The 27,190-nt window shown below is 42.1% G+C and overlaps 1 protein-coding gene across 1 annotated transcript in view; it reads left to right on the top strand.

Annotated features, from left to right (window-relative positions):
• TBX5 (T-box transcription factor 5) overlaps positions 1–19,471 on the top strand; it is a 40,532-nt gene extending 21,061 nt beyond the window's left edge. Inside the window, exons 7-8 of the mRNA XM_063087800.1 lie at positions 9,924–10,150; positions 18,897–19,471. Coding sequence (XP_062943870.1) covers positions 9,924–10,150; positions 18,897–19,471 — 802 coding nt within the window. The remainder of the gene's footprint in view (positions 1–9,923; positions 10,151–18,896) is intronic.
• The last annotated feature ends 7,719 nt before the right edge of the window (positions 19,472–27,190 follow it).

Here is a 27,190-nt window from a genome sequence, read left to right as displayed (position 1 = left end):
CTGGGCTGCAGGTATCTGAAATAAGGACATCCAGCATGGCATGCTCATATGCTCCACAGTCGATGCTGGCTTTTGGCTAGGACCTCAGCAGACTGTCCACTGGAGCATCCACACCTGGCCTTTCCAGCATGGAAGACTCAGGGCACTTGGGCTGTTCATGGTGGCGGAAGCTGCCTGGCCTTTGCCAAACTTGCCTTGGAAGTCACACAGTGTCACTTCCACTGCATCCTGCTGGTTGAACGTGACTCACTAAGGTGGGCCCAGATTCAAGGAGGAGGGACAAGGATCCCTCCTCTACCTAGAAAGAATGTCAAAGAATGTACCGAAGTGTTTTAAAGCTACCCCAGCACACATGGAAGCACAGAGCACAGCGTCTGACCCAGAGTGGTGCTTGATCGTTGTTAGGTGTCAAGGCATGCTCCATGTCCTGGTGAAGCCAGATGCCTGGTTGACATACCCAGGGTCAAACAGCTAGTTAAGATGCAAAGCCCTGGATGTGAGCTTGGTTTCTTCAGAATGGAGAGAATCCCCTTTACACCAGGCTGTCTCCCGTCTTCTTGTAGCAACAAACCAACCCCAGAATATGAACACACAGAAGCAAAGTACTTGCCTGTGCTATTTCTTGCTTCATCTTGCACAGAATGGCCATGAGCAACGACTGGTCTTTCTGCCATAAGCAGTATTTATGGAGCACTATCTGAGGCTCGCAGACTGTGGCTGTATGACACTTAGGGGACTTCTGTGGCCTCAGAGCTCTTCATGGAAGGGATGAAGGAGCCTGTATTTCCTTGATCTTTTAGTGGGCTGCCAATTCATCAGAGGGGAGTGGTGTCTGCAGCAGGGGTATCCTGAGGCTCCACTTTGGCTCTAGAGTTTGACCCATCCATCCAGAGAGTTGAGGGAAAGTTTAGAGCCCAGGGCATCGCAGCTAGACTGAAGCCCATCCATTACTCAGTCCCAGTCCCTGAACATTGGAGGAAATTGACCACTCTCACCCACCTCTCTGGGTGCCTCTACCTTGTTTCTGTAGGGTGGGGTCTCTTAATCTGGATCTGAGATTCTTTCTGAAAATCCAATTAAAGCAAGAGACTCTCTGAAAAACTCACAATATATAAATAGAAGAAAAATTCAAACGATTTTAAGGGATTCATGGGTTCCAGGACCCCTAAAAGGTTAAAATCCTTTGCATTTGAGCATTTTTTCCTATATTCCTTCCTTCCTGATTTTAAATTAATTTTCAGCTTCTAACCTCAAATGACCATTTTTTTAAAACCAAAGGCTTAAGCGCTCTTGCTTTCTCATGCTTGTGGTTAAAGGTAATCTGAATGCCCAGTTAATGAGAAGTGATTTCCCAGACAACGTTCTGGAGATGACATGAACTCCCCACTTACTGCTGTAATTTGGTCTGGCCACGTGGCTTCCTCCAGGGAAGGGTGCATTTATATAAAACAAGAGAAGGGTTGTGTCTGAGAAGGCGAGCCAGCATAAGTGAAGTTGTAAAATTGAGGTATTTCTGAAGGTATCCTATCTTGGATCTTGATGTCTCTCAAGGGCAAGCACACTCAGAACAACCCCCCACCTTCCTGTGCAGCTGCAATTTTTTCCCCACTCCTTCCCCCTACCTGGTCTCAACCTACCTGCTCTTCAAGGACAGTACTGGGAACAACTCACTCACTCATCCAAATTTTTTTCTCATCTTCATTGAGGTACAATTGACAAAAATTGTATATATTTAAGGTATACAACTTAATGTTTTGATATATGCACACAATGAGAAATGATCACCACAGTTGAGCTAATGAACATATCCTTTACCTTACGCAGTTCCCATCTGTGTGTGTGTGTGTGTGTGTGTGTGTGTGGTGAGAACTCTTAAGATCTTCCCTCTTAGCAAAGTTCAAGTATACAATACAGTATTGCTAACTATAATCACATTGCTATACAGATCTCTAGAGCTTATTCATCTTGCTTAACTGAGAGTTTGCTCCCCTTGACCAACTTCTCCACTTTGTTTCCTCCCTCCAGCCCCTGGCAACCACCATTCTACACTTAGTGCCATGACTATTTTAGATTCCACATATAGGTGAGGTCACCACCATTCTACACTTAGTGCCATGACTATTTTAGATTCCACATATAGGTGAGGTCATGCAGTGTGTAGCTTTCTGTGACTGGTTTGTTTCACTTAGCAGTAATGTCCTCCAGGTTCAATCATGTTGTCTCAAATGAGATTTCCTTCTTTTTTAAGGCTGAATGGTATTCTATTGCATATATATCCCACATTTTCTTTATCCATTCATTCATTGATAGGCATTTAGGTTGTTTCCATTTCTTGGCTATTATGAATAATGCTGCAATGAACATGGGGGTGCAGATATCTCTTTAACATACTGATTTAGAGTCCTTTTGATATATAGCCAGAGGAGAGATTACTGGATCATATGGTAGTTCTATTTTTAAATTTTTGAGGAACTTCTGTACTGTTTTCCATAGTGGCTACCAAACTACATTCCCACCAGCAGTGTATAAGGGTTCTTTTTTCTCCACATCCTTGCTAACACTTACCTTTTTTTTTTTTTTTTTTGATAATATCCATTTTAATAGATGTGGGGTGATATCTCATTGTGGATTTAATTTGCATTTCCTCAATGTGTAATGAAGCTGAGTATTTTTTCATATACTTGTGGACCATTTGTATGTATTCTTTTGAGAAATGTCTATTCAGGTTCTTTGCCCATTTTTTAATAGGATTTTTTGTCTTGTTATTGAGTTGTATGCTTTTCGCTCTTCCACATTTAAGCATGGTTTCTCAGACTGTTGGCATACATCACAATTACCTGAAGGAGCTTGTTAAAAAAGCAGATTTCTGGGTCTCACTCTTAAAGGTTCTAAGTCAGTGGCTCTATGGACAGGTCAAAAACTGACCTTTTACAAATTCACTCAGGTGGCTCTGATGCAGAAGTCCCCTGCTCACATTTGGGTAAAAGCACATGCAGGTGAATATGTGACCTTATTTTCTGGAAATACAGCCCATATTTGGGCTGTTTTATAGAAAAGACAGCCCTTTTCTCTACTTAGTGCTCAGCTTTGGCTGAACACTAGAATTACCCGTAGTGTGTCACCCCCAATGTTTCACATGAAAAATTTAAGACATAAAAAACATGGGAAAATTGTACAGTGAAAATCCATGTACCCACTGCTTAGATCCCATGATTAACATTTCACTATGTATCTGCTCTATCACATATCCATCTACCCGTCCGTTCATCCATCCTTCTTAGTTTTATTGGTGCATTTCAAATTAAGTTGCAGACATGAGTACATTTCACCCCTAAACATTTCTGCATGCACATCATTAACTAGGATTCCATTTTTGTTCACAATTTATTTTAGACTAAATTTACATAAGCATGAAACACACAAAAATTAAGTGCACCTGACACTTTATGACAAATGCACGTACCTGTGAAACTCAAGACATTATCAAAATATAGAACGTTCCCGTCATCCCAGAAAATGCCCTTATTCTACTTCTTAGTCACTTTCTGCCTCCTCCTCACCGGAGACAATGTTCTGACTTTTTTTTTCACTATAGGTTAGTTTCGTCTGTTATAGAATTTTAAATAAATGGGATCATACAATGTGTACTCTTGTGGAAGGCTCCTTTTATCTAGGGAGCTTTTAAAATGCTTAACATCCAGGCTGTGCTCTAGAATAATTACTTCAGTTTCTTTGGGGGTGGGCTTAGGCATCAGTATTTTTTTCAAAAATTTTCCAGGTGATTATCTACAGCCAAGTGTGAAACCCACCCTCCTAGACAGATCTATATATCTTTGCCCATCCCTACCCTAAGCCTTGTTTCCCAGCCACCCCACCCCAGTAATTAATATCTTTACATTAAAAACTTATTTTCCTAGAGACCCATTCTCCTGCAGGCTTTTTTTTTTTTTTTTTTTTTTTTGAGGGGGTGGGAAGCGGTGGCAGGTCTGGGGGTAAGGGGGAGAAGGAAGACATTTGTATTAGTACACAGAACATTTAGCATTCCTTCAGAAGTAGTTGCTTTGGGAGACTTTGCCAAGGTTCTCATCTGAACCAAAGGTCACCAGAAGGTCTTTGACTTACTTCTGTATGGCCAAGGGACCCCCGCATGATTTCCCCCAGGACCAAATAGGCTTTAAGACAATCCTGTTCAGTACAGGAAGCAGTTTGAGGAAGGTCACTTAGTTCAGACCCTTCCAGCCTTCCAGCTTCCAGAAGGCTCCCTCACTTCAAAATCACTAAACAAACAAAAAATCCAAAACAATAACAGCTAAAACTCAGACATAAACTGGTTAAAATTCTTAATTTACTAAGACAGAACTAAAATATTGAGTTGTTCAATTCAGTACTAAATACCTGGCGAGACTATTTGAGAATCTATTACCATGAACTCATCAAAAGTTTAGTTCAAATTGACCTTTTATGTCTGTAGTTTCACATCCAGCTTTTGCCTTGGGGGCTGGAAACTATCTTGGAAATACAGCCATCTGGTTGTATAAAGCATGCTAGTGATAACAGAGTTGGATATTGGCTACACTCAGACAATGTCAAAGTCTACTGGTCAATCCTGTCCACAAATAGAGACACTGAGACAAAGAGAAATGCCATGAATTGTCCACACAGTTGGTCCAGGACTTTTTCATGAACCACCTTTGTAGTGTCGGCCAAAACCTTTTTTTTGAATCACAGACCCCTTGTAAGTAGCTGATGCAAGCGTGGACCTCTCCCTAGAAAAATTGACAAGCTCTAAATCTTTGACATTTTGAGGATTCATAGACCATTCAAAGCCCTGGCAGGGTACCTCTGCTCCAAAATATAATAAGGTGTGATTTACAGGCTGGTATTTATCAAGCAATGTGTCCCCGTTATATGCTAAGCCTTTCCATGCGTTGTATCATTTTATAACCCCAAGAGGTGGCTGCTCTGATTATCCCATTTATAGACAGGACACTGAGGCTGAAAAAAAGGACGAACCTCACCAGCACCGCAGTGGCTAAGTTTGTGGCTGGGCACTAAAGTAAGGAATGCAGCCCCACTTCAGAGTATTATATTATTAGAGTTTTACAAGGGGGACCAAAGACCTCAAACCAGTTGTTATAAGCAGTGGATGCTCAAGGTCAGAGAGAAAGGGGTCTTTGAGTTTCTCAGCACCCCTCAAATCATACATCCCTGGTTGGATCGGCACTGGGAAATTTTTATAATCTCTTTGCGCCCCTTGTTCTCACCTGCAAGATGGTACCAGGCCCTTGTCCAGCTTGCTGGTGTGGTGTGAACTGAGTACAGCCCTCTGTGTTATTTGTCCTGGGCTAAATCCCGCCTGGAGTGTGTCCTCCCTCGTCCCTGCTGTGTCCACGCATAACTTCCCCAAGTGTATTAGAAAGTTAATAAATTGGGAAAGCTCTCAAGGGGTTGTGTGGCCACTTTTTAAATTTTAATCGCAGATTAAAGTGCTCATGAGAAGAGGAATATGCTCCACTAGAACAGGGATTTTACAGTCCCTCGCCTTGCCCCAGTGCACTGCTTTAGTTGTTTGAAAAAGGCTGCCAGAAATTGGGTAAGCATCACCGAGGGAAAACAAAACAAAACAAAAACCCCAGCACATCAGCACCCCTGCCACCTGCTCCTGTGAAAAGGCCAATTCAGTCGGCTATAGTGGAAAACGTTCTCAGGGGTGTTCGTTAGCCTGCTGAGGATGCAGTTTGGCTGTGGATTTCAATATTCCCTTGTAACGTTTTACAACCCAGACCTGGTGACAATGGCGTCATTCATTGCACTCGCTCACGTGGAACAGAATGTGAGAGGGGCCCAGCCAGGGAGGAGATGGTCTGCAGGCTCCGACACCCAGGGTGAGCCAGGACCCCAGGGTACTCAGGACCCCGACTTGTGTCTGGAGAGCCCTGACTCTGACTAGAGCTTGATACATGGGATGTGGGTGTAGCTCGTTGATACAGCAGAGAGCAGCAGGATTTGGTAAACAGAAGAGTCCGCAAATAGGATTGACCAGTAGATTTTGACATTTTCTGAGTATAGCCGATATCCAACTCTGTTATCACCAGCATGCTTTTTATATAACCGGATGGTTGTATTTGCCAAGCAGTTGGTGTGCAGGCAACAATTCCATATTGCTGAGTATAAGTTAGTAGGAAAGAACTTTGGAATAGGACTAACTCTGGGTGAAGCACAACTTTATGTCTTCTTAGCTGTGTTATCTGGAACAAGTTGCTTAACCTCTCTGAGCCTGAATTTCCTTATCTCTAAAATAAATATAATCTGTACCCATGAAATGAAGTTCTTGTCAAGATCAATGAGGGAAAGCATATACAGTAGTCTACCCTTAAGGGGGATATTTTCCAAGATCCCCAGGAGATGCCTGAAACCATGGATAGTACCAAACCCCATATATATTATGTTTTTCTTCTGTGATAAACTAGACAGCTTCTAAGTAACTGACGGGCAGGTAGAGTACACAGCAGGAATATAGTGGACAGGGGTGATTTATGTTCCGTGCAAGATTTCATTGCTCTCCTCAGAATGCTGCACAATTTAAAACTTATGAATTTTTTTATTTCTGGAATTTTCCATTTACTATTTCAGACCATGGTTGACTGTGAGGGTAACTCAAACCACGGAAAGTGAAACTGCGGGTAAGGGAGGACTACTGTTAAGTCAACCAGTACAGTGGCTGAACATTAGGAGGCACTTAAAGAACAGTCTAAATGATGAGGATGAAGATGATTAGATGAAAAACCAGCCCGTGTTCTGTGGCTGTCTGTATTCCCAGACACACAAAAGCTCTTCAGCATTCACTTCAATTCTCTTGTGCCCTCGCTTCTTCATTGGTGCTTTTATGCTGCAGAGGAATATAGTTTATCTTCTCATCACAAGGACTTCAGAGATTTCTGCTGTATTGATACTAACTGTGTTCCTTTGATTGACTGTTCCTTTGATCCATTGATGAGCCCAGTGAAAATCACTCCACTGTTGTTTGACTCCAACCTTTTCTTCCTTTTGCCTCTATAATCCCATAGTGATCAGGAAGTGACTTTAACCTTCCATGCTCATATTTTGACACCTGTCAAATGGGCTCAGGGACCTCATATTTCAGGTACTAAAAGAGATGTTCATGGTGGTGGGGATGATGTTTCAAGCTCCTTGGAGAGAAACGAGCTGTGAGGGGCAAGTGGTTATTGGAATAATATTGCTTTCCCACTTCTGTGAGTGTCAGTAATCAAAAGCAGGATTTGGCCATTCCAGAGAGTAATTTTGCAATTTGGCAGTGCTGGAATGGAGAATTCCACGGAGTCCATTGATACATTCCCTTGTAAATTCTCTTGGCCAACGTTTTTTGGAGGTTATTTTCTTTAATTAAAAGAAAAATAACTGTCCCCATTAAAACTATAAAACCAAAAGAGATTTCCCCCTTCCTATTGGAGCTCTGACAGTCCAGTACTTGAACTAAGCAGACCTAAATGGAATTGCCGGCGAGATTTGACAACTTTTATGTTTTATTATTATTATAATTTTTCTTCTTCTATTTTTCCATTACATAGCTTGAACCACAAGTAAGAGCTATAAAGCTAATTTCATTTCTTTCAGTCTCCTGGCCCCGGGGAGAGATTCTGACTGGTGTGCCTGCTTGGGGTGGGTCCAGCCTTGGCTCTGGGATGGCAGATGCCCCAGGAAGGCTCGGATTGGAGACCCCTGGGTGTCGTGAGGGTGTCTGTAGCCTCATGGAAACTTGGCAGACACCCTGTGTCCCCTGCCTGGTCACTCTGACGTGCTTTCACATGACAAACAAAGGCAGGGGCACAGGGTGGAGTTGGTTACACCCCTGAGGGGTAGGAGAAGTAGAAAGAGAGTCTTGGGCCTCAAACCCCTGTTCTCCTAAAAAACATATTGTGTTTTTAAAATTAAAAGAAGTAACTAGGAGGCTGTATAGAAGTGATTAGGGAACTGTTGGGGTAGAATTCTGATTGTGTTTCTTTCTAGCTCTGTGAACTCAGGCAAGTTGTTTAATCTCCCTGGGCCTCAGTTTCCTAATCTGTAAAATGGGAACAAAAACAATACCTACCTTGTAGGGTCATAGAAAAGATAAAATGGGCTAATGCAGCATTCTTCAAAATGTCTTATGTGTAGCTGTTTGTACATGAGATGATTTCAGGTTAACAGTTAAGTATCCACTTTAATTGCATTAGAGGAACTATAACACCACAAGCTCATAATTTCACAGATGTTATTGTTTATAGTGAGAGTACGCTTATTTAGATAAGAAACTAATTTTAAAAGATATGATAATTTAAAGAATAGATGGTTCTGGGGCACAGTAAAAATCACAAATGACTGAAATTTGGAATTTATCAGTAATTCCTTGTAGGGCAGGGGTTATCTGTTGTATAGAAGCCTATGGATCACTTCTCAGAATAATATGATTAAATGCATAAAATAAAATACATAGGTTATAAAGAAAACTAATTATATTGAAGCATAACATCAAAATATCTTTTAAAGGGGATATAGCAATATATTGCACTTTATAAATTCCCTGTTCAAGATTCTCTCTACCCATCCCAAATGTTGGCAGCCCTGCCCCCTGATGGGTATGGGAATGTAATGGCCAGGCTCTTCTCTTCTTGCACAGCAGGATGTTTCTCTCCATTGTCCCTTTTATTTTTAATCTGCTCTCAACTGCTCCACAACCTCCTACCCACCTAGTTTCCACCTAGTTTCCTTTGGAATTCCCAGTGCTGCTTAGCTCCGCTCCCCTTCTTCCCAGGAGAGGTTTCTATTGATGTTTCCAAGTCCTTCTGAGAAAAATAATGGGGATACCTGATATGAAAGCTGAAAATAAGGGAATGTGGAAGAACAATCATGAGAGTATGAGGAACCAGATTTTGAGCACTTTGGGGGACGCTGTACACATGATGGCACTGAATTTTTATCATGCTCAGTTTACCTGTGTGAATGCTAAGGCTCAGAAGGGTTGCATCTCAGATGAGCACACAGTCTATAGGTGAGGGAGAGGAGACCCAAGTTTGGACCTGCTTTATGTTAGATCCCATGCTCTGTTTATTAACTTCTTAGTCTTTGCTCTTCCTTCTTCTACCTTCCCTTGCTCTCTTTTCCTCTCCTTTCTCCCTCCCTCTACTCTCCCCCAAATAACAACAATAATGAAGATAGTTGCCATTTGTTGAGTACTCACTATGTGTCATGTTCCTTTCTAAGTCTTTTTCACAATTAACTCATCTCTTCTTTCAACAACACTTTGAGCTGGGAACATTTATTTTCCTTATTTTACAGATGGGAAAACCAAGTCACAGAGAACTTAGGTACATTAGTGGTGACCAGGTCAGCAGCTCAAAAGGAAATTCTAAGGCACAAGCAGCAATCTATCCAGATCAGAGTAACTTAGAATCATACCCAACTATCCGAGGTTGTCAGCTACCATTCCTTACTAACTTTGGGCAAAGACCTCAGCCCCATTTTAAAGATGGATGCCTGGAGGTTCAGTCTAAATAACAGCCCAGCTCATCTAGCTTTTGAATTAGGGCATTCAAATACATATAGACTACACTGAAATATCTCAAAATGCCACCTGTGTTTACTGATTGTTAAGAGCGGTTTTAAATAGGGGTGTAACCTTTCTGCATGCGTATAGAACTATTCAGAAACCTGCTTGCCTTATGTATAAGGCATGAAAAGTTGGTGCCCAAATATATGTCCATGGAATATGATGCACCTGAGTATAACTGGATCACTTCATCAAAGACCCTTTTGTTTCTTATTCTGTGACTTTTCTGGTGGATTTTTTGACCCATGGTTCAGCCAGTTGGGGAAATCTGTATCAGCGCACTGATAAACATTATTTTCCATCTTCTCTCTTTCAGTAAAGAATATCCCGTGGTTCCCAGGAGCACAGTGAGGCAAAAAGTGGCCTCGAACCACAGTCCTTTCAGCAGTGAGCCTCGAGCTCTCTCCACCTCATCCAACTTGGGGTCCCAGTACCAGTGTGAGAATGGAGTCTCTGGCCCCTCCCAGGACCTTCTGCCCCCTCCCAACCCATACCCACTGCCCCAGGAGCACAGCCAAATTTACCATTGCACCAAGAGGAAAGGTGAGCGGGACAGCCCCTGACCAATTTACCTCCTCTCTTACCTCTTCCTTTGTTTCTGGGGGGCAGGGAGGAAAGCGTGCATAACAATATTTACTTATTTCAAACATGTAAGCAACACAAAAACGCATACAGATTATAAGAAATTCAAACTATACAAGTAAAACTAAAGGTTCCCTTGACATGTATCCTCCAGTTCCAGCCCCTTGGAAAAATCTTACTTGAAATGTTTAGACCTATTTTATTCATTTACATACACATGCATGCACGTACCACACATACATGTACACACACGGAAATAGGGTTTATTTTTACTTTTAATATAGATGACATCACAGTATGTATTTTGCAACTTGCTTTTTTTTTTTAACTTTAGAATGTGTTTTAGGTATCTTTTCATGAATGTAGACCTGTTTCCCTTTCTGTTTAACCATGGAAGAGGAAGTATTGCCTAGAAAGGATGAAGTGGAGTTTATTATGCCACCTTCACCAGTGGACAGGGAAGTCGTATTACAAGCCATGATGTAGGGAACCTCCTTGTGATTGTAGATGACTCTTTGGTATGTTTTGCCAGGGTTTCTCTCAGATGGATTCTGAACTCTTCTTTCCTTTCCAGATCAAAACCAACACACACACACACATATACAAGCACACACACACACGCACAAACACACTACACCACAGGCAATTTCCCCCCTTCTCATCCCCTCTATAAATCTACTAAGCTGGTGTCTGAGGCACTGCATAGTTTTCCTGGCCAAATAAGAATGAACGGTTTTTTCCAAGTCACCTAAGTTCAAAGGAGCTATGTGAAAAAAATTAATTTGTGGTGGCCTTTTTTTGCAAGACAGAATTGAGGTGGTTGACAAGGGTGGTGTGACAGAGTTCAACTCACTAGAATGATTGCTTGGTGTGAGCTACAGATGGGCACGTGGGCAGAGTGTGGGCAGCAGGGCTAGAGAGACACAGGTTTGAATCTCAACTCTGCTGTTGACTTTTTATGTGGCCTTAGGCAGGTGTTCTAGCCTCTCTGAGCCTCAGTGTCCCACTTTGTAAATGGTGGTAAGTTCCCTAGCACATCTGATACCCGGTAAGCACCCAACAGGTGGTATGGGATAAGTGGCAGTTTATCACTCCAGAAAGTGAGTCCCAGAGGAAGCAGAGAGAAGGCTGCTCATCTAGGTGAGTGCTCAAAAAGATGGATACAGAGGGATGGTGTAGACTAGAACTTACATGTGGTCTTCAGCACCAGAAAATCAGGATGAATTCCACCGTACAACTTGCAAATTTTTTGTGAATAGGGATAAGTTACCTAATCTCTCTAAGCCTCTTTTTAAAAAAAAAAATCTGTAAATTTGAGCTCATGTTAGGACTTGTCTCATAGGCTTGGTAGGAAGATGTCACAAAATCACGCATGTTATGTGTTGACTCAGGGTTGACTTAGTAAGTAGTAGCTGTTTTGATGTGAAAGGCCCAAATCTTAGTCTCAAGAGTGGCCTGTTGTACTTCATAGATGCAACAGCCAACATAACACCTTTGGAAGTCCAGTGCCCGGTGCCCAGACCTTTAGAAAAAACAACTCGCTAATAAGAAATGATGCTTTGGCAGCTTGCTCTGGAGCTGGGGTTACGTGAGGAAAGTAACACAGTTTGACTATTTGACATTTACGAATCTTGCGTTTTGAAGGAGAGAAGAGCTGTCATTGGTTTAAGCATGAATCTGGAAACCTGACCTGGGTGAGACCTGACTTCCAGACTTACCTGAAGCCCATCCAAGCTCCTAGGATCTTAAAGGCCTGAACAATATCACCCCAACAGGCCCCCTGGCCTGACTCCCAGCACGTCCGCTGCTGGATGGGCTGGAGACCAGATGCCTGAAAACACATCTGCCTCTTTAGGCATGAGAAGGAGGTTAAAAATGTCCCATGGAACACAGGTTTCTGCATGAAGATTTTGTTTTATATTATATTTAAGGGTGCCCTTCCTAGGTCCCAGACCAAGTCTTTTCAACAACACTATTCAGTAGGTTCTATTGTTAACCCACTTTACAAATGGGGCAACTGAGGCTCTGAAAAGTTAAAAAAATGTGTCAGTGGTTCTTGAAGGTAGAATTTGAACCCAAACCTGGTCTGCAAATGCAATAGCCTGTGCCCTTAACCACCACTGTATACTGTCTCTGTTACCTTTGCTTATCAGCTGCAGTCTCAAAAGTTCATCTTCCACTGGAGATCTGCTTTTGAGACTAGGTCAGACATGCTAATTAAGAGCTCTTTGGGTTTGAATTAGAGAGCTCTATCGATTAAATTAATGCCAGAACAAACAAAAAAAGGGAGGAAGAAGTTAAAAAAAATCGAGATGCTTTTTAGGCTCAATGCTTAGAGCAATATCCTTATAAACGCATTCCTGAAGGATGCAGCGGGAAGGCTTTGAATGCAAGGCTAACAAACCTCTTAGATTATGTGGGCAGTTGACTTTCACGGGGCATTTGCAGGATCCTCATATGAACTTAAGATCAACTTGGGGTGGCCACTGGGGGAGCTGGAGTTGGTGGCTGGCCCCGCAGAAATAATCACAGCATCTGACATTTTGCCACTGTGTGACCATGTGCAAATTGCTTTACCTATCTGGGCCACAACTACTTTTTGTGCAAAATGGGGATAACAATAGCACCTACCCAGTAGGGCTGTGATGAGAAGAAATGAGATCATCCACGTAAAGCACCTAAAACAGTGCCTGGCACGTAGGAGTGCTCAGTGAATGTTCACTAGCCACCATCCTGCCCTTATGAATCTCACAGTGTTGCAAGGAGGTGGGACATTAGGCAAGCAATTATGTAGTTGTGATCAAATGCTATAAAGGAGGTGTGCAAAGTTCTCATGAATATCAAATGGGAGTATCAGACTAGGGTAGGAGATCAGGGGAGAACTGAAGCTGAGATCAGAGGAGAGCGAGTATTGGCTAGGTGAAGGGGAGGTGAGTAGATGTCCAGGCACAGAGAGAAGCACGTGCAAAGCCTCCGGAATGAGGGGGAACCTGCCATCTCAAAGGGCTGAGATGCTGCAGCCCAGAGCAAGGGGAAAGTGGAAGGAAATAAGAGCTGAGAATAAGGCAGAGGCCAGCACGATGCCAGCTCTTGTGAGCCATTTTAATCAAGGACTCCAGATTTTATCTTAACACCAATGAGCAGACACCAGAGGGGTTTAAATCTGTGAGCGACATGACTAGGTATTTTGTTTGGAAGCAGTCACTTTGCTGTGATAGGAGGGTACTAGAATTGACACCAGAAACCTGTTGAGAGGCTGTTGCAGGGTGTGAGATGGCGGCTCAGACCAGGGTGTGGGAGAAGCTGAAGATTGAGTGGAATCAGGACTTAGTGACTGATTGGAGATAACTAAACGAAGAATTACCCCTTTTTCATGGATTTGGAAACTGAGGCTCAGAGATGTTGAGGAACTTGCCCAAAGTCACCCAGCCAGTGAGTGGCCCAGCCCAAGATTCATGGGGAGGCCTGTGGACTCGAGGTACATGGGGTGTGCACACTGGAGAAGCTCTTTCACCTTTCCAGAAACCTCTGCCCTTCTCACCTCCCTCTGCCCCCAAAAAGGAGCTCACAGTGACAAGGAACATTCCAGCCAGGCTCTGTCTGTCCTGCATGGAAGACAACAAATAGCCATTCATCATCAGCCTCCACACTGTAAAGTGATAAGGAATCAGCTGAGGTTTCCTTCCAGTTTGGGATTCCCGTTAAGTGATAACTCCATGGGTGGTTTTCCCCCTGGCCCCTGCCTGCCCCGCTATCTGACTTCCCCTCATTGTCTGTCTCCTTTCCAATGAGCCTAGGAGTCAGGCCCAATGAAATGTCCAAGGGCCAGGCAGGCCAGAGGGCTCCCTTGTGTTTGGACCCAGCTGTCTCCAAACTATCTCTCCCAGTGGATTGAGCCAAAAAAGCTGGGAAGGTCTTTTATCAGCACAGCTCAATCAAATCCAGGACCCCAGGGCCTGGGAGAGCATTTGTCTGTCTTTCTTTTCCCCTCCCACCCTGACTCATATACCATCCCCCCATTAGAAACAAAATGCAACCCAAATAAAGATTTCAGCAAGGCCATGTGCTAGACTGGATATTCAGAGGGAATTCAGAGATTGAGAGGGGAAGGGGAATCAGATATTGTAAAGTGTTTTGCGGGGTGCATTTTCTCAGTGCTGTGTGTTTTTTAAAGCAGTTTTACATCCTTCCCTTCTCTGGATCCTCATGGCAATCTTTGTGCCAGGGGAGATGCCTTCCATCCCCATTTTGCTGTGGGCAAACAGAAGACTAAGAGGCTGGGTTAGCTTCTAAGGTTATGTGGCTGATAAGTGGCAGATCTAAGATGGAGTCATCAAATAGATATTTATTGGGCACTTACTATGTCCTGGGCACTGTGTTGGGTGCATGGGATAAGTGGAGGAAAAGGTGGGAAAAACCCGACTCTCGGGAAACTTGTATTCTCACTGAGGGGCACTGACAATATGCCAGTAAAGAATTTTAATGGCTAGGTAAGATTTGAATCTGAGTCTTTTGATTCCTAGTTGAGGATCTTTCCACAATAATATTCCAGTTCTTCCTACTTTAAGCTAAGAGCTAAGAACCTAGAACACCAAAAGGAAAATAATAAGAATAATCTATCAACCTGTCCATCCATTCACCCAGCAACCCACCCACCCATCTATCCATCCATCAACCCACTGTCCATCCATCCATTCATAAGGGTCAAGGGATACTACCTTTTCATGTTGGCTGAGTATGTTGGATTGCATAACAATGAAAAGCCTGGGGCCATCTGTCAGGAAGAGAACTGTTTCATGAGTCAGAGGCCTGAATTATAGCCTCGCTTTTGACTTTCTGAAGGTCACTCAGCTAAGGAGTGGCTGTTCACCACTCTGGGATCCAGGGTCTGGGTGTCTCTGAAGACTAACAGTCTCGTCTAAATGAACTCAATTGGCAAGGGAAATGACCCATTTGGGAATTGTGACAGTATTTGCTCAGTGGGATTAGAGCTTTAAAAGCAGCTCTGTGAGCTTTCCAGCTCTGGAATCTACCCAAATACCTTCAAGTATTGGATGACCTTCAAAGAGCCATCTGTCCAGTCTATCAAGAGAGAAAAGAGAGTAGACCCAGGTTATGTGGACAGATAAGATTTGAACATTTCATGTGCAAGAAAGATAGACAGAAACTAGGTTGCATTTAGAATTATCTCAATTAAATCTCACAAGAAGGTTAGGTATCATTCCCATTTATCGTCAAGAACAAAATTGAAATTATCCAGTGATTGGCGCATGGTCACATAGCTAGTAAGCGTCAGAGGCATAACTCTGTGCCTTACTATATGTGTTATGGATTCATCACTAAGGCTACTTCATCCACAATCAAAAATATCTAGAAAAATCCAAGGGACCGGGGTTTTTCACAATTCTGCGTCATGATGGGTGATCACATTCAGGTAGAACTCTTTTGTTATCCAAGAGACTCAGTTGGATTCAGGAAAGTTGCAATATACCTGACTGCTCTTAATATACAACTTTCCAAAGCCAAGTTATGGATTCATCTCATCGTAGACTTGACCCTTGACCACAGCCCATTCCCCAACCATGAGAAGTAACCATTACTCAGCTGGACAGAAGTCTTTGCTGTTGAACAGTTATTGAGCTTCTAATAAAAAGAAAGAAACCAAACCATAACCAAAATAAACACAGAGATTACATCCAGAGTATTTATCATGACTGACCTGAAATTTGGATCCTTACTTTGGAATTTCTTTATAATGTGAAGAGGGCCTGAGAGAAATTTGAGAAAGCTCAGGACCTGCTTTCATCAATAAGCCAGCATCAAGTTTTTCTTAGGGCTCTGCATCAGATCTTTGGAGTATTAAAGACTGGAATGTATAATTTTACGATTTTCCAAAATGGGTTCCGGCCTTTTTCTTATTATTCTTCCTTTTTTACTTGTAACAAATCTGGAAGGGGATCAGAAACTCGAGAATGGTTAGTTCGCCTTGTTTTTTTTCTCTTGCCAAGGGTACCCTGCAGCTGTACTTTCTATTATTGAAAAGGGGAACGCCCTGGTTAAATGGAAAACCGAAAGGTTATGATTCCAGCAACAATGGAAACATTCAGATTTATGGATCTGGGGGGTGGAAGGAAGAATTGAAAGGAAGGAATCAAGGGAAGAGATGGCAAGGACAAAAACAAGTCGAGTGTAGCAATGTCTTCGAGACTCCAGAAAAACGCCCAGTTGAGAGGTAAAAAATGTGGCCACTCATCTGGACGTCTTAAAACATCTGGATAGTTGGCATGATATAGATAGAACACCTGGAAGAGTGACCGCATTTTATACTTATTTTTTTGTACAAATTTTTGGACGTCCTATGGTCCCAGATGTGTTCCAGAAAGAGTCTAGCTTAAAAATAAGTTTGCTTGCTATTAGGTGGGTACAATCCTAACATAGACACATTTTGTTTGGGGAGACTTTTGACTTACTCGTGGACATTACTTTTTGACATTCTCATTGGAGAATGATGCCAAATGGAGATGTTCGGTGGAACCCAAACCGTTTTACAAATTTACAGTCCAAAGCCAAAGGTTTAGTGTTAAGTGAATGGACTTAACTTGAAGCTTTGTGTCTGAGGACCACCTCCAAGTCAGAGTGTCAGCCTTTATAAGCACTTACTGCTCAAGCTGGAATGGGGTGGGACAGAAGATGTGCACAGAGAACAGGATCACATCTACCATATTCACCACATTATCTCTAGCACCTGGCACAGTACCTGTACTTGGTAAGGGCTCTAAATATCTGTTGGATGACTGGGTGAGAGGTCTTGGATATGAGAAATCTATAGATCTATAAACAAGGTGTGGTGGGGGCAAAGTAAGTCAGATCTGGCTTTGATTCCAGCCTGTTTTCTCCCAGCTGTGTGACCTTGAGCAAGTCACTTCTCTGAACCTCAGTTTATGCTTCTGTGAAACTGGAATGAGAGCAGACACCTCGAGGAATTACTATGAGATTAGAGTAAGGTGACTTAGTAGGTGCTCAGTAAATAATAGCTGTTATTATTGTCTCCCATTATTGAGTCCAGCATTCTGCCCTTATGGCCATTGACCATCATAGTGAGTTTTGCATGTATGCCCTGGCATTGTCTTTGTCTTCCCACCCCTAAACACAGACATAATTTCTTAACATTTGTTGATTAGAAAGAGATTAGAAGATAAGGAAAGAAAATCTCCAGTTTGGAGGGTAAAATTTCATCTAAGGAATGAGTCTGAGTAGAAGTTTACACCTTGGTAGATGTTCCCAAGTATTACTTGCCCTAAAGGAAATGGCTGAAGGGTGTTGTAGATTAGATTGGCCATGAGATTGACCACTGGTGTGACTCTTGCCACAAGAACTCCTCTCAGTGAAGAATATCTGGAGATTGTACGCTCAATCTTACTTAATTCTTAGCCACCCAGTGAGGTAAGTATGACTAACTCTCATTCAGAAATGATGAAAATGAGTCTCCGAGGGTAGATGCCCTGCTGGTATTACACAGATATTAAGCAGAAGAGCCAGATTCAAAACGAGACATATCTAGTCTTCTTAACCTAGGGTCTGCACTTTAGGGAGTCTTTTAACCCCTGAAGTTGCATGAGAGACTGAGTACACATGGAATTTTTAAGACTGTGTTTCAGTATACTTTTCTAGGAGAGAGCCCAGCACCTTTGTTAGTTCCCAAAGGGGCCAATGACCCCAAAGCAGCTAAGGGAGACCCTCATTCAGAGACAGTACTATCTCCACTGCCCTACCCTAGGGAATAACTAGAGCACAGAGAAAGGAAGTGACCTGCTCAGCAAAGAAATAGCACCAACATTAATTTGTATGACTCAACAAATATTAACCTGCTTACATAAGGCATCAGGAAAAGATTTGAGGATTCATCCAAGTTCCCATCCATTTGCACGTCCATCCATCCATCCATCCATCTATCTATCCATCTGTCCATTGCACAAATATTTATTGCATATCTTCTCTATGTAGCATGACATTGAAGAGCGAGCACTTGGAAGTCAGACTGCTTGGACTCTAATCCTGGCTCCACTGTTTATCAGCGAGTTTCTTAACCTCTCTGTGTTTCTTTTCTCTCATTTATAAAGTGGGTATAATTGTAGAACCCAACTCATAGGGTCGTTGTGAGGGTTAAGTGGGGTACCTTCTGGAGAGTGCTTAGGACAGTGCCAAGCAGAGCAAACACTGTCTGTGTTTGGTTTTACTGTTATTGTTGATACTGTTGTTCTTCTTCTTATTAATACTAGGTGTGTACCAGGTTCTGGGAATATAGTGATGGATAAGACAACATCCTGCCTTCATGCTGGGGAGGAGAGAAGATGATAATAATAATCGTTATTTGCTGAATGTTTCCTTATACCAGGCTCAGGACTAAGTGATTGATATATATTTTCCCATTTAATTCTCAACACTGCCCTTTGTAGAAAGTGTTAATTTTTACCTTTTCCATTTTACGGATAAAGAAACTGAGCTCAGAAATATCAAACTGTGTGCTTAGAATTTCATAGCCCAAGGTCTTAAGCATTAGAGTCCATCCCTTTTGATCAGAATGGAGGTTGGAGCTAATAATCTCTCAGACTTAATTCTTTAGTCCTTTGGGTAAATGTCACCTCTGCGTTTAGCTGTCTGGTGGCTGGTCCTGGCCTCATTGGTCTCTCTCCTCCTGTCTTCACAGATGAAGAATGTTCCACCACAGACCATCCCTATAAGAAGCCCTACATGGAGACATCACCTAGTGAAGAGGACCCCTTCTACCGTTCTAGCTACCCCCAGCAGCAGGGTCTGAGTGCCTCCTACAGGACAGAGTCGGCACAGCGGCAGGCCTGCATGTACGCCAGCTCGGCGCCACCCAACGAGCCGGTGCCCAGCCTGGAGGACATCAGCTGCAACACGTGGCCCAGCATGCCTTCCTACAGCAGCTGCACGGTCACCACTGTGCAGCCCATGGATAGGCTACCCTACCAGCACTTCTCTGCTCACTTCACCTCGGGGCCCCTGGTCCCCCGGCTGGCTGGCATGGCCAACCACGGCTCCCCACAGCTCGGAGAGGGAATGTTCCAACACCAGACCTCCGTGGCCCACCAGCCTGTGGTCAGGCAGTGTGGGCCTCAGACTGGCCTTCAGTCCCCTGCCAGCCTTCAGGCCCCCGAGTTCCTCTACTCTCATGGCGTGCCAAGGACTCTGTCCCCTCACCAGTACCACTCTGTGCATGGGGTTGGCATGGTGCCAGAGTGGAGTGAGAACAGCTAAGCGAGGCCTGCTTCATGACAGACAGACACTTGCTGAGAGAGAGGAGGGAGAGTGAGGGACAGAGACAATAGCAAAGAGAACCCCACGGACAAGATTGTTCATTTCACCCAAAGGTCACATCTGCACCCGAGGCCTCTGGACACTGATCTAATCAGTAGCTTGAAACCACAATTCAAACAATGGGACTTTGCTGTTATGTCTCAAAACTTAAAAAACAAACAAAAAAATGAGTCCCACCCCCCACGACCACCGCACTTGTCCACCAGCCACATTCACGCCATACCTGATGTCCTCCCCAATTCTTTTTTTGGGCTCCAGAATGTCTAGCCTCACTAAGTTTCTCCAAATGCATAGTTGGAGTCTTTTCTTGTCTTTGTGTTAATGTTGACAATGTTATATAATAAATAATAATATATTTTTTCTTTCAATTTTCTTAACGGGACCCAGTCCCTTATTTGGGGGGAGGCCTGAGGCAAGTATGTTTCAAAATGTGTACTTGTGGAATTCCCCTCAAATAAACCATCCCTAAAGCCTAACTTCACCACCTTGACTAAGAAAAGTACCTACCTCTGACATGTGATGTTTCTGAAAGGTTGCCCAGGTCCCAGCTTTTCTTCCACTTGTCCTGCCTTTTCCAGGATCATGGCGCTCAGCTCTGCCTTCTACTTACCAGTGGGGTCAGGATAACATCGACCCCATCTGGCAGCCTGTCTGATTCAGCCCCACCATCTTCCCAGCCCTGTGTCTTTCCAGCCATCTGTCGCTAAAACGTGGCCTATAGCTTCCCGTCCGGAAAGCTTGCTTTGAAAAACTTAAAAAGCCCGTTTACATGCGGGAAGAACTGTGATAAGCAGAACCCAAGCTCTGTGTGGACAAGAGTTGTGAACAAAAGCCAAAATAAATATTCTTCCTGATAAAAAACAAAGTCAGCCCTGAGCTTCCGAACCTCCATCGCCGACGGCCCAAACGGGATGCAAAGCAAAACTCACAATTTCGCAAGAAAAGGCAAGACGTGCTCACTGACTACTTCTCTCCAAAGAAATCACTCCAGCACCAAATGCCGACACAAAACTGTGTTTATTGAAAGCAGAAAACAGTATTAACAAAAAAGTGTGTAAGTAAAATGTTATGGTAGGGTTCTTCAGATGTAATATTTTACTGGTACTATTTATTTATAAATAGGAATTCTAATTAAGTAATAACATGAAATGAAAACCAGCATGGGAGCTGGCCAAGAGCTTTTAATTTTATTGATACTCAAAATCAAGTTTGTGTTTTGTTTCTTTTTTTCTTTCGAATGTGCTTTGCTTTCTTGATTAAAAAAAGAAAATTTTTTTAAACAGACCCTAATAAAGAGAACAGGGTAATATGTGAGGCTGAGTCTGTCCAAGTACGTGAGAGAGTGTGAGTATGTTTGTACGTGAGTGTCTTTATGCGATTATGTCTTTTTATGTTGCTAAGGGGGGAGGGTGAAAATTAAGTACTTGTGCCTTATACTTGTGTGCCAATTAATGCCTAATAAATACCATGTGCTTAAAAAAGTACAAGGGACTTGAACAGCCATTTTTTTTCCCCATTCTTTCTACTGACTGCATAGAGGGAACTTTAGGTGGGGGAAACAGGAAGTTGTCAGGAAGTTGTCTTGCCTGTGAATTTTTCACCCCATCTGCTTTCTCCTGCTCATCTCAGGGGTAGTTAGCATCCATTGTACTTGAGTGTGATGGAACTGAATATATTTATGCACTCGTTTATAGCCCTGGAATTGAGTTGTTTGTTTTAATTGAATTTGTATTGGCAGTGGAAAAGAAAAATCTTTAGGAATCCCAACTGTTCTAAAAATGGTACTAGTCACACTGTATGTAACATCTAGTGTTACATATGCTAATAACCAATAACTAATAACTAATAAGCAACTAATACTTAGTTTTCTGAAGGTCCTCTTTCTCTGAATTAATTGTTAGAATCAGGTATTTGGGGAACCTCAATGCAGACGACTTTATGGATCATAAAGGGGACAGATATTTATTTTAAAACCTTCAAATTTAGGATTTGTGAGTTTGTCCCATATAACACATACGAGGCAGAACAGAGCAGCAAGTTGGTGAGTAAATTAGTGCTTCCATTTTTTTCTGTTTTTATCGTTTCAATGTCCACACCCCTCAAATTTATCAACAACAGTCAAATATGTCATATTCCCTTAAAACAGGAACAATTGGCTCGTTGATTACAAATCATTCATTTAATCGTGTCCCCCGGGAACTTTTCTAGGCAAAGAACTCCCAAGAAGTGTGAATTAATTATAAAGAAATGACAGTTCAGCTTCTTTCAAGTGCAATGGAGAAACTAGGTCAATGGCTTTTCTGTCCCCAAAAGACTGAATTAGTAAAGTTTTGCTTAATAAGTTCTGACTGTGCTGTAAATAGATGTTTATTGTGATGGGGTCAATTAAAAAAATAAAAGGTTGCCTTTGAAGAAATTACTTTCCAAACTAATTTACCAAATACACAATATAAACAGACAGTCTTATTTTTTTCAGAAGGACATCACCCAAATACTGAATTAACACCTCCCACCCCAGCACTCAAACAGTTGCCGCTACTGGAAAATCATTAAAAACATCTTCAGAGCGGTTTCATAAATCAGAAGAGGGGCACTCTCATTCCATAACAGATGCAGGTTAACCTCTTTGGGTTCCAAACCAAGATTATAATGGGTCTTTTCACTGAATTGGTAGGGTTAAGGATGTAATATCCAAAGGTTTGTGTAGTATTATCATTATGTCTATGTCAAGAGGCACAACATAGATTGTTATATTCCCATAATATATTTAGTAGATGCTTGCTGTGAACCGGACATGTGGTAAGTACTGGGGACATAGCAATGAGCAAAGTGGTAGGGGCTGTATCCTCCTGGAGCTTGTAATTTAGTGAGAGAAACGGACCTTAGGTAATTGTCTGCATCATTAATGGATTGCAGTAGTTGGAACAACTATGAAGGCAACATGCACAATGTCATAATGGGTCAAGATAAGGGGTCCTAACCTGGCCTGGAGGAGGTGACTTTTGAGCTGATCCCTAATAGTGGGTAGGATTTAGGTTAAAAGTTGGGAGGAAAAGCATTTCAGTCAGAGGGAACATCTTGTGCAAAGGCCCTGAGGCAGAAATTATGATGGAGGAATGTAGGTTCATAAATGGGTAGTAATCACCTAGTCCATATTTATTCATTCATTTATTCAACAAACATGTTTTAAGCTCCTACCATGTGTGGTAGATACCCTTACTGATTGAGGACCTACTAATTGTGTGAGAATCTTTTCCAGTTAGTTCCCACAGCTGCAGAGAACAGACTCCATATGTGTGAGCTGGTAGGCTTCTTTGTATGTGGGAGAGGAGTGTTACAGCATCCTCCTGGTTTCTTGGTCCAGCCAAATGTGGGGCAGAAGGAATACTAGAACTTTCAGAGTCAGATCATTAGTATTTTTGAGCTCAGAGAAGTTGGGAATTCCCTCTAGATCACACAGCTGGTGTGTGGCAGAGATGAAACTCAGTTTGTCCAAGCCTTAGCTTCCTCCTCTATTAAAAGGAGATATTCTACCTGCTTCAAATGACTGTTGTGGGTTTAAGTGAGATAATATCTATGAAAATGTCCAGTGCAGTACTTAATATAGATGACACTTAATAAATACTTGAAAAGGAATAGTTTAATAGATGAAATGAAAGTTAAATATAATTTTTTATTCTCTGACTTAGCAAATGTACATTTTAAAAATAATGATACCTATTGCTAATGACAGAATAAGAAACCTCATAAACTGATGGTTGGAATGAAAATTAGATAAACCTTTTAGGAGGAGTGTTTGGCAAATCACAAGTCTTAAAGTGTGACATTTAATCTGGTAATTCTGCTTTGAGGAATTGTTCCTAAGGAAATAACCAAAATTGTACATAAATATTTATTTTCTGGGAAGTTCATCATGATTTTTTTTCAATCATGCAAAATTGGAGACAGCCTTAATATCTAATAATATGGGGTTGGTTAAATAAATTTTTTAAATTATATTCCATTGTATGGTATGCCCATACAATGAAATACCACATGATCATTAAAAAACACACTTGTGAAGATTTAAAGGAGATATTTAAGATACATTGCAAGTAAAAGAAGAAAGCTACAAGTAGTTTGTATAACAGCTTCTCAATTTTATCAAAGAGTCCAACATTCATTCATGCTTAGAGGAAAAAACACTGTTAGAATGTATAACACAATAACAACAGTGATGGGATTGTAGGTGTTTAAATTTTCTTTTTTTGAGGGGGATGTGTTTAAATTTTCTTTGTGTTTTCCATTATTTCTAATTTTTTTGTTGAGTAAGATGAATTATCTTTGTAATTAGGAATAGAATTAGTAAAATAAAATCTAGTTTGTGTTTTGGTTATTGATCAAAATGAATTTGTGAGGAAGGTGGGACAATTCTGACTTCTTTGAAGATGAGGGGATGTAGGTTCCATGAGGGGTACATTGGCCGTTCAGTGACAGAGTTGGGCACGAGCACCAGTCAGCTGACTGCTGACCACAGAATGCTCTACCTTAGCAACAAGGAAACACCATATTTCTTTATATCTTACCTTTCTGGAATTGCAGCTTGTTTGCTTTCTTGGTCCTCTTATTGGGTAAGGCTATTGACCTGGGGTGAGCTATTATTTCCTTGTTATAATAAATAAAACATGTACACACACACACACACACACCCTCGCACACGCGCGTGTGCATACACATGCACGCACGGACACACGCACACACACATACGCACGGACACACGTTGAATCAGGCACTTACTTATCTCCTCTTTGTTCTTTAACTGACCTGGGTTTTAAAATTCACTCTGCCACTTACTGCTTCTGTTATACTGGGCAAATCACTTGACCCCTTTGACCTTTCATGTAGTCATCTGTGAAATGCAGACCATAGGAATACCTACCCTAGAGAGTTCTGGTTCTGTGATGACCCAACAAGATGATGTACGTATAGAAAAATATGCTCAATAACTGTTGACTAATAAAAAGGATGAATAAGTATGTATTATTATTAATTCTTTTTTCTCCTCCTTTTCTTGTTGCGAAATTCACCCCTATGATCTATTATTTTTATAACAGACTTAAGCTCAGTAGGGGCTAGGAAAACATCACCATCATCACTATCATCATTACCTTCAGCAGAGATTAAAACAGCTTTCTCACACAAGCATCATCTCAAACGTGATTTGAACAGCTGGGTTTGTAAGAGATTATCAACCTTGGATGCTCCATGTCAACAAAGAAGGAACACTAATTTCTACATCCCCAAAGGCTGATCACCCACCACCTTTTCTGACCTCAGAATGCATTTTTATTCCACTTTTAAAAAGGAACCATGCATGTTAATCCTACTGAGCTGCTTAACTTGGTCCCTATTCCTAGGACTGTGAGTGTTGGGGTGAGGGTGGGGGACAGCCTGGTGTGCAGGTCCTAGGTTATCCCTGGTAGAGTTTTAATATTTGACTAATGCCCACCCCCCGCTGTTGACATTAGTAGTGGCAATAGTAATAATAGTTTTCATTTATTGACCATGTACTATATGCCAGTCCCTATACCAAGCAGCATACTCATATGGTCCCATTACTGGGAGAGAGGAACCAATCTGATGCCCATTTTACAGATAAGAAAGCACCTAATCAGAGAGCTTAGGTGACATGTCCAAGGTCACCCAGCTTATGAGTGGCTTATTTGCCACTCTACACTGCCCAGTCTTCCTTAGGTGATGGACTGATTCATGCCATCTCTATCCTTTCCCATGGGTCCAGGAAAAGAGAGGGAGGAACAGGGGGAGATGGTGGCTGGCACACAAGAACACTTCTGTGCTTTGGGGTGGCCTGCCCCTGAAGCCTTCAACCTCAGGAAAATTAAAAGAAGTTTTGTGATTTTGTGACTGAGGACCAGCTGCCCCCAAAGGGCAAGACCTTTTGGCTTCCTGGTCATAGAAGCCCAGATAGCCCTATAGTGTATGAGCAAGTTATTCATTTCCCCAAGCCTCAGTTTCTACCTCTGTAAAATGGGAGTGATAAGATCTACCTTGCAGGCCTGATGTAGTTATTAAAGGAGAGAGTTTCTGTAATGTGCTCAGAAGGACACCTGGCCCTCTCTGCACATTTAATAAACAGAGGCTTAAATACCACAACCTCCTTCAGGAGGGCTTTGCTGTCCCCAAGTCAGAGTTAGCAGAATCTTCTTTTTTCCTTAATATTCATCACAGTTGACCTTCCTCATTTCTTGAACCTCTCAGGTCTTCTCTGGGACTAGGAGAGCTTCATGAGGGCAGGTACATTCTAGTCTTGTTTGCTTGTATTTTTACCCCAGACAATATTCACTAACTATGACCTGAATGAATGGATTAATAAATGACTCAACACATGTGCTCATTGGAGGATAGGGTTCCACCAGCAAGTCAGGGATTCTGCAGTGCCTTTCATCCCCACTGCCTACCTCTGTATTCAGATGTGGTTAGGGCAGACAGTTCCGTGAATGCTAATAGCATCCCACCTCAAGCATCCTCCATGTACCTCTGTTTTTCTGCAGCAGGATCACTGAAGCTAGGAGCTTCCCTCAACCTGAATGCAGGCACAGCCCAGAAGTAATGACTCTGGGGACACCCTCAGTCTTGAGGGTTGGGAGTCGGTGGACAAGGCCCCAGCTCCTATCTTTGAAGGAATAGTTTGGGGGTGCATTCTACACGACTCATCAGAGGGTCCTCAGAGGACTTGTGCTCTGCTTGCTTACTGTGGTAATTAACTCAACAACTCAATAACTTGGCCTTTCACCCTTTCATACCTCTTACTCCCTGGGATCACCTTCCAAGTCTTCCCAAATCCTGAACTCAAGGTGATCCCAAACTAAATCAGTCTTACCACCTCTAAACAGGACTTCACTCTCCAGCCTCACAATATTCTCTCTCTCTCTCTTAAACTTCCTATTTTTAGATAAGTGTAGAGACACATACAGTTGTAAAAAATAACACAGAGAAATCCTGTATACCCTGTACTCATATATCCTAACATCTTGACAAAACTTGAGTACCATATCACAACTCGGACATTGACATTAATAACACCCGCCAATGTTATTCACATTTCTCCAGTTTATGTGTACTCATCTGTGTGTGTATATTTAGTTCCATGCAATTTTATCACACACGTAGGTTGCGTATCTACTACCACAGTCTAAATACAGAACATATCCATTACCACAAGGATCCCTCATGTTGCTCTTTTAAAACCACATCCGTCCTCCCAACCCTGTCCCTAATCCCAGACAACCACTAATTTGTTCTTCAACTTTATAATTTTATTCTCTCAAGAATGTTGAATAAACAGAATCATATAGTATATAACCTTTGGGGGACTGGCTTTTTTATTTAGTATAATTCCCTTAGGATTCATCTGAGTTGTTGGGTATATCAATAGTTCATTCTTGTTTTTAATTGCTGAGTGGTATTCCATGGTAGAAATGTATAACCATTTGTTCAACCATTCACTCAAAGAAGGATATCTGGGTTGTTTGCAGTTTGGGCTATGAACATTTGTGTATAGGTTTTTGGGTGAGCATAAGTTTTATTTCTCTGGGATAGGTGCCCAAAACTGCCATTGCTGGGTTGTATGGTAATTCCATGTTTAGTTTTTAGGAAATT

This window comes from Cynocephalus volans, chromosome 2, assembly GCF_027409185.1.
Source record: "Cynocephalus volans isolate mCynVol1 chromosome 2, mCynVol1.pri, whole genome shotgun sequence".
NCBI classification, from domain to species: domain Eukaryota; kingdom Metazoa; phylum Chordata; class Mammalia; order Dermoptera; family Cynocephalidae; genus Cynocephalus; species Cynocephalus volans.
This window is presented reverse-complemented; position numbering and strand designations above follow the sequence as displayed.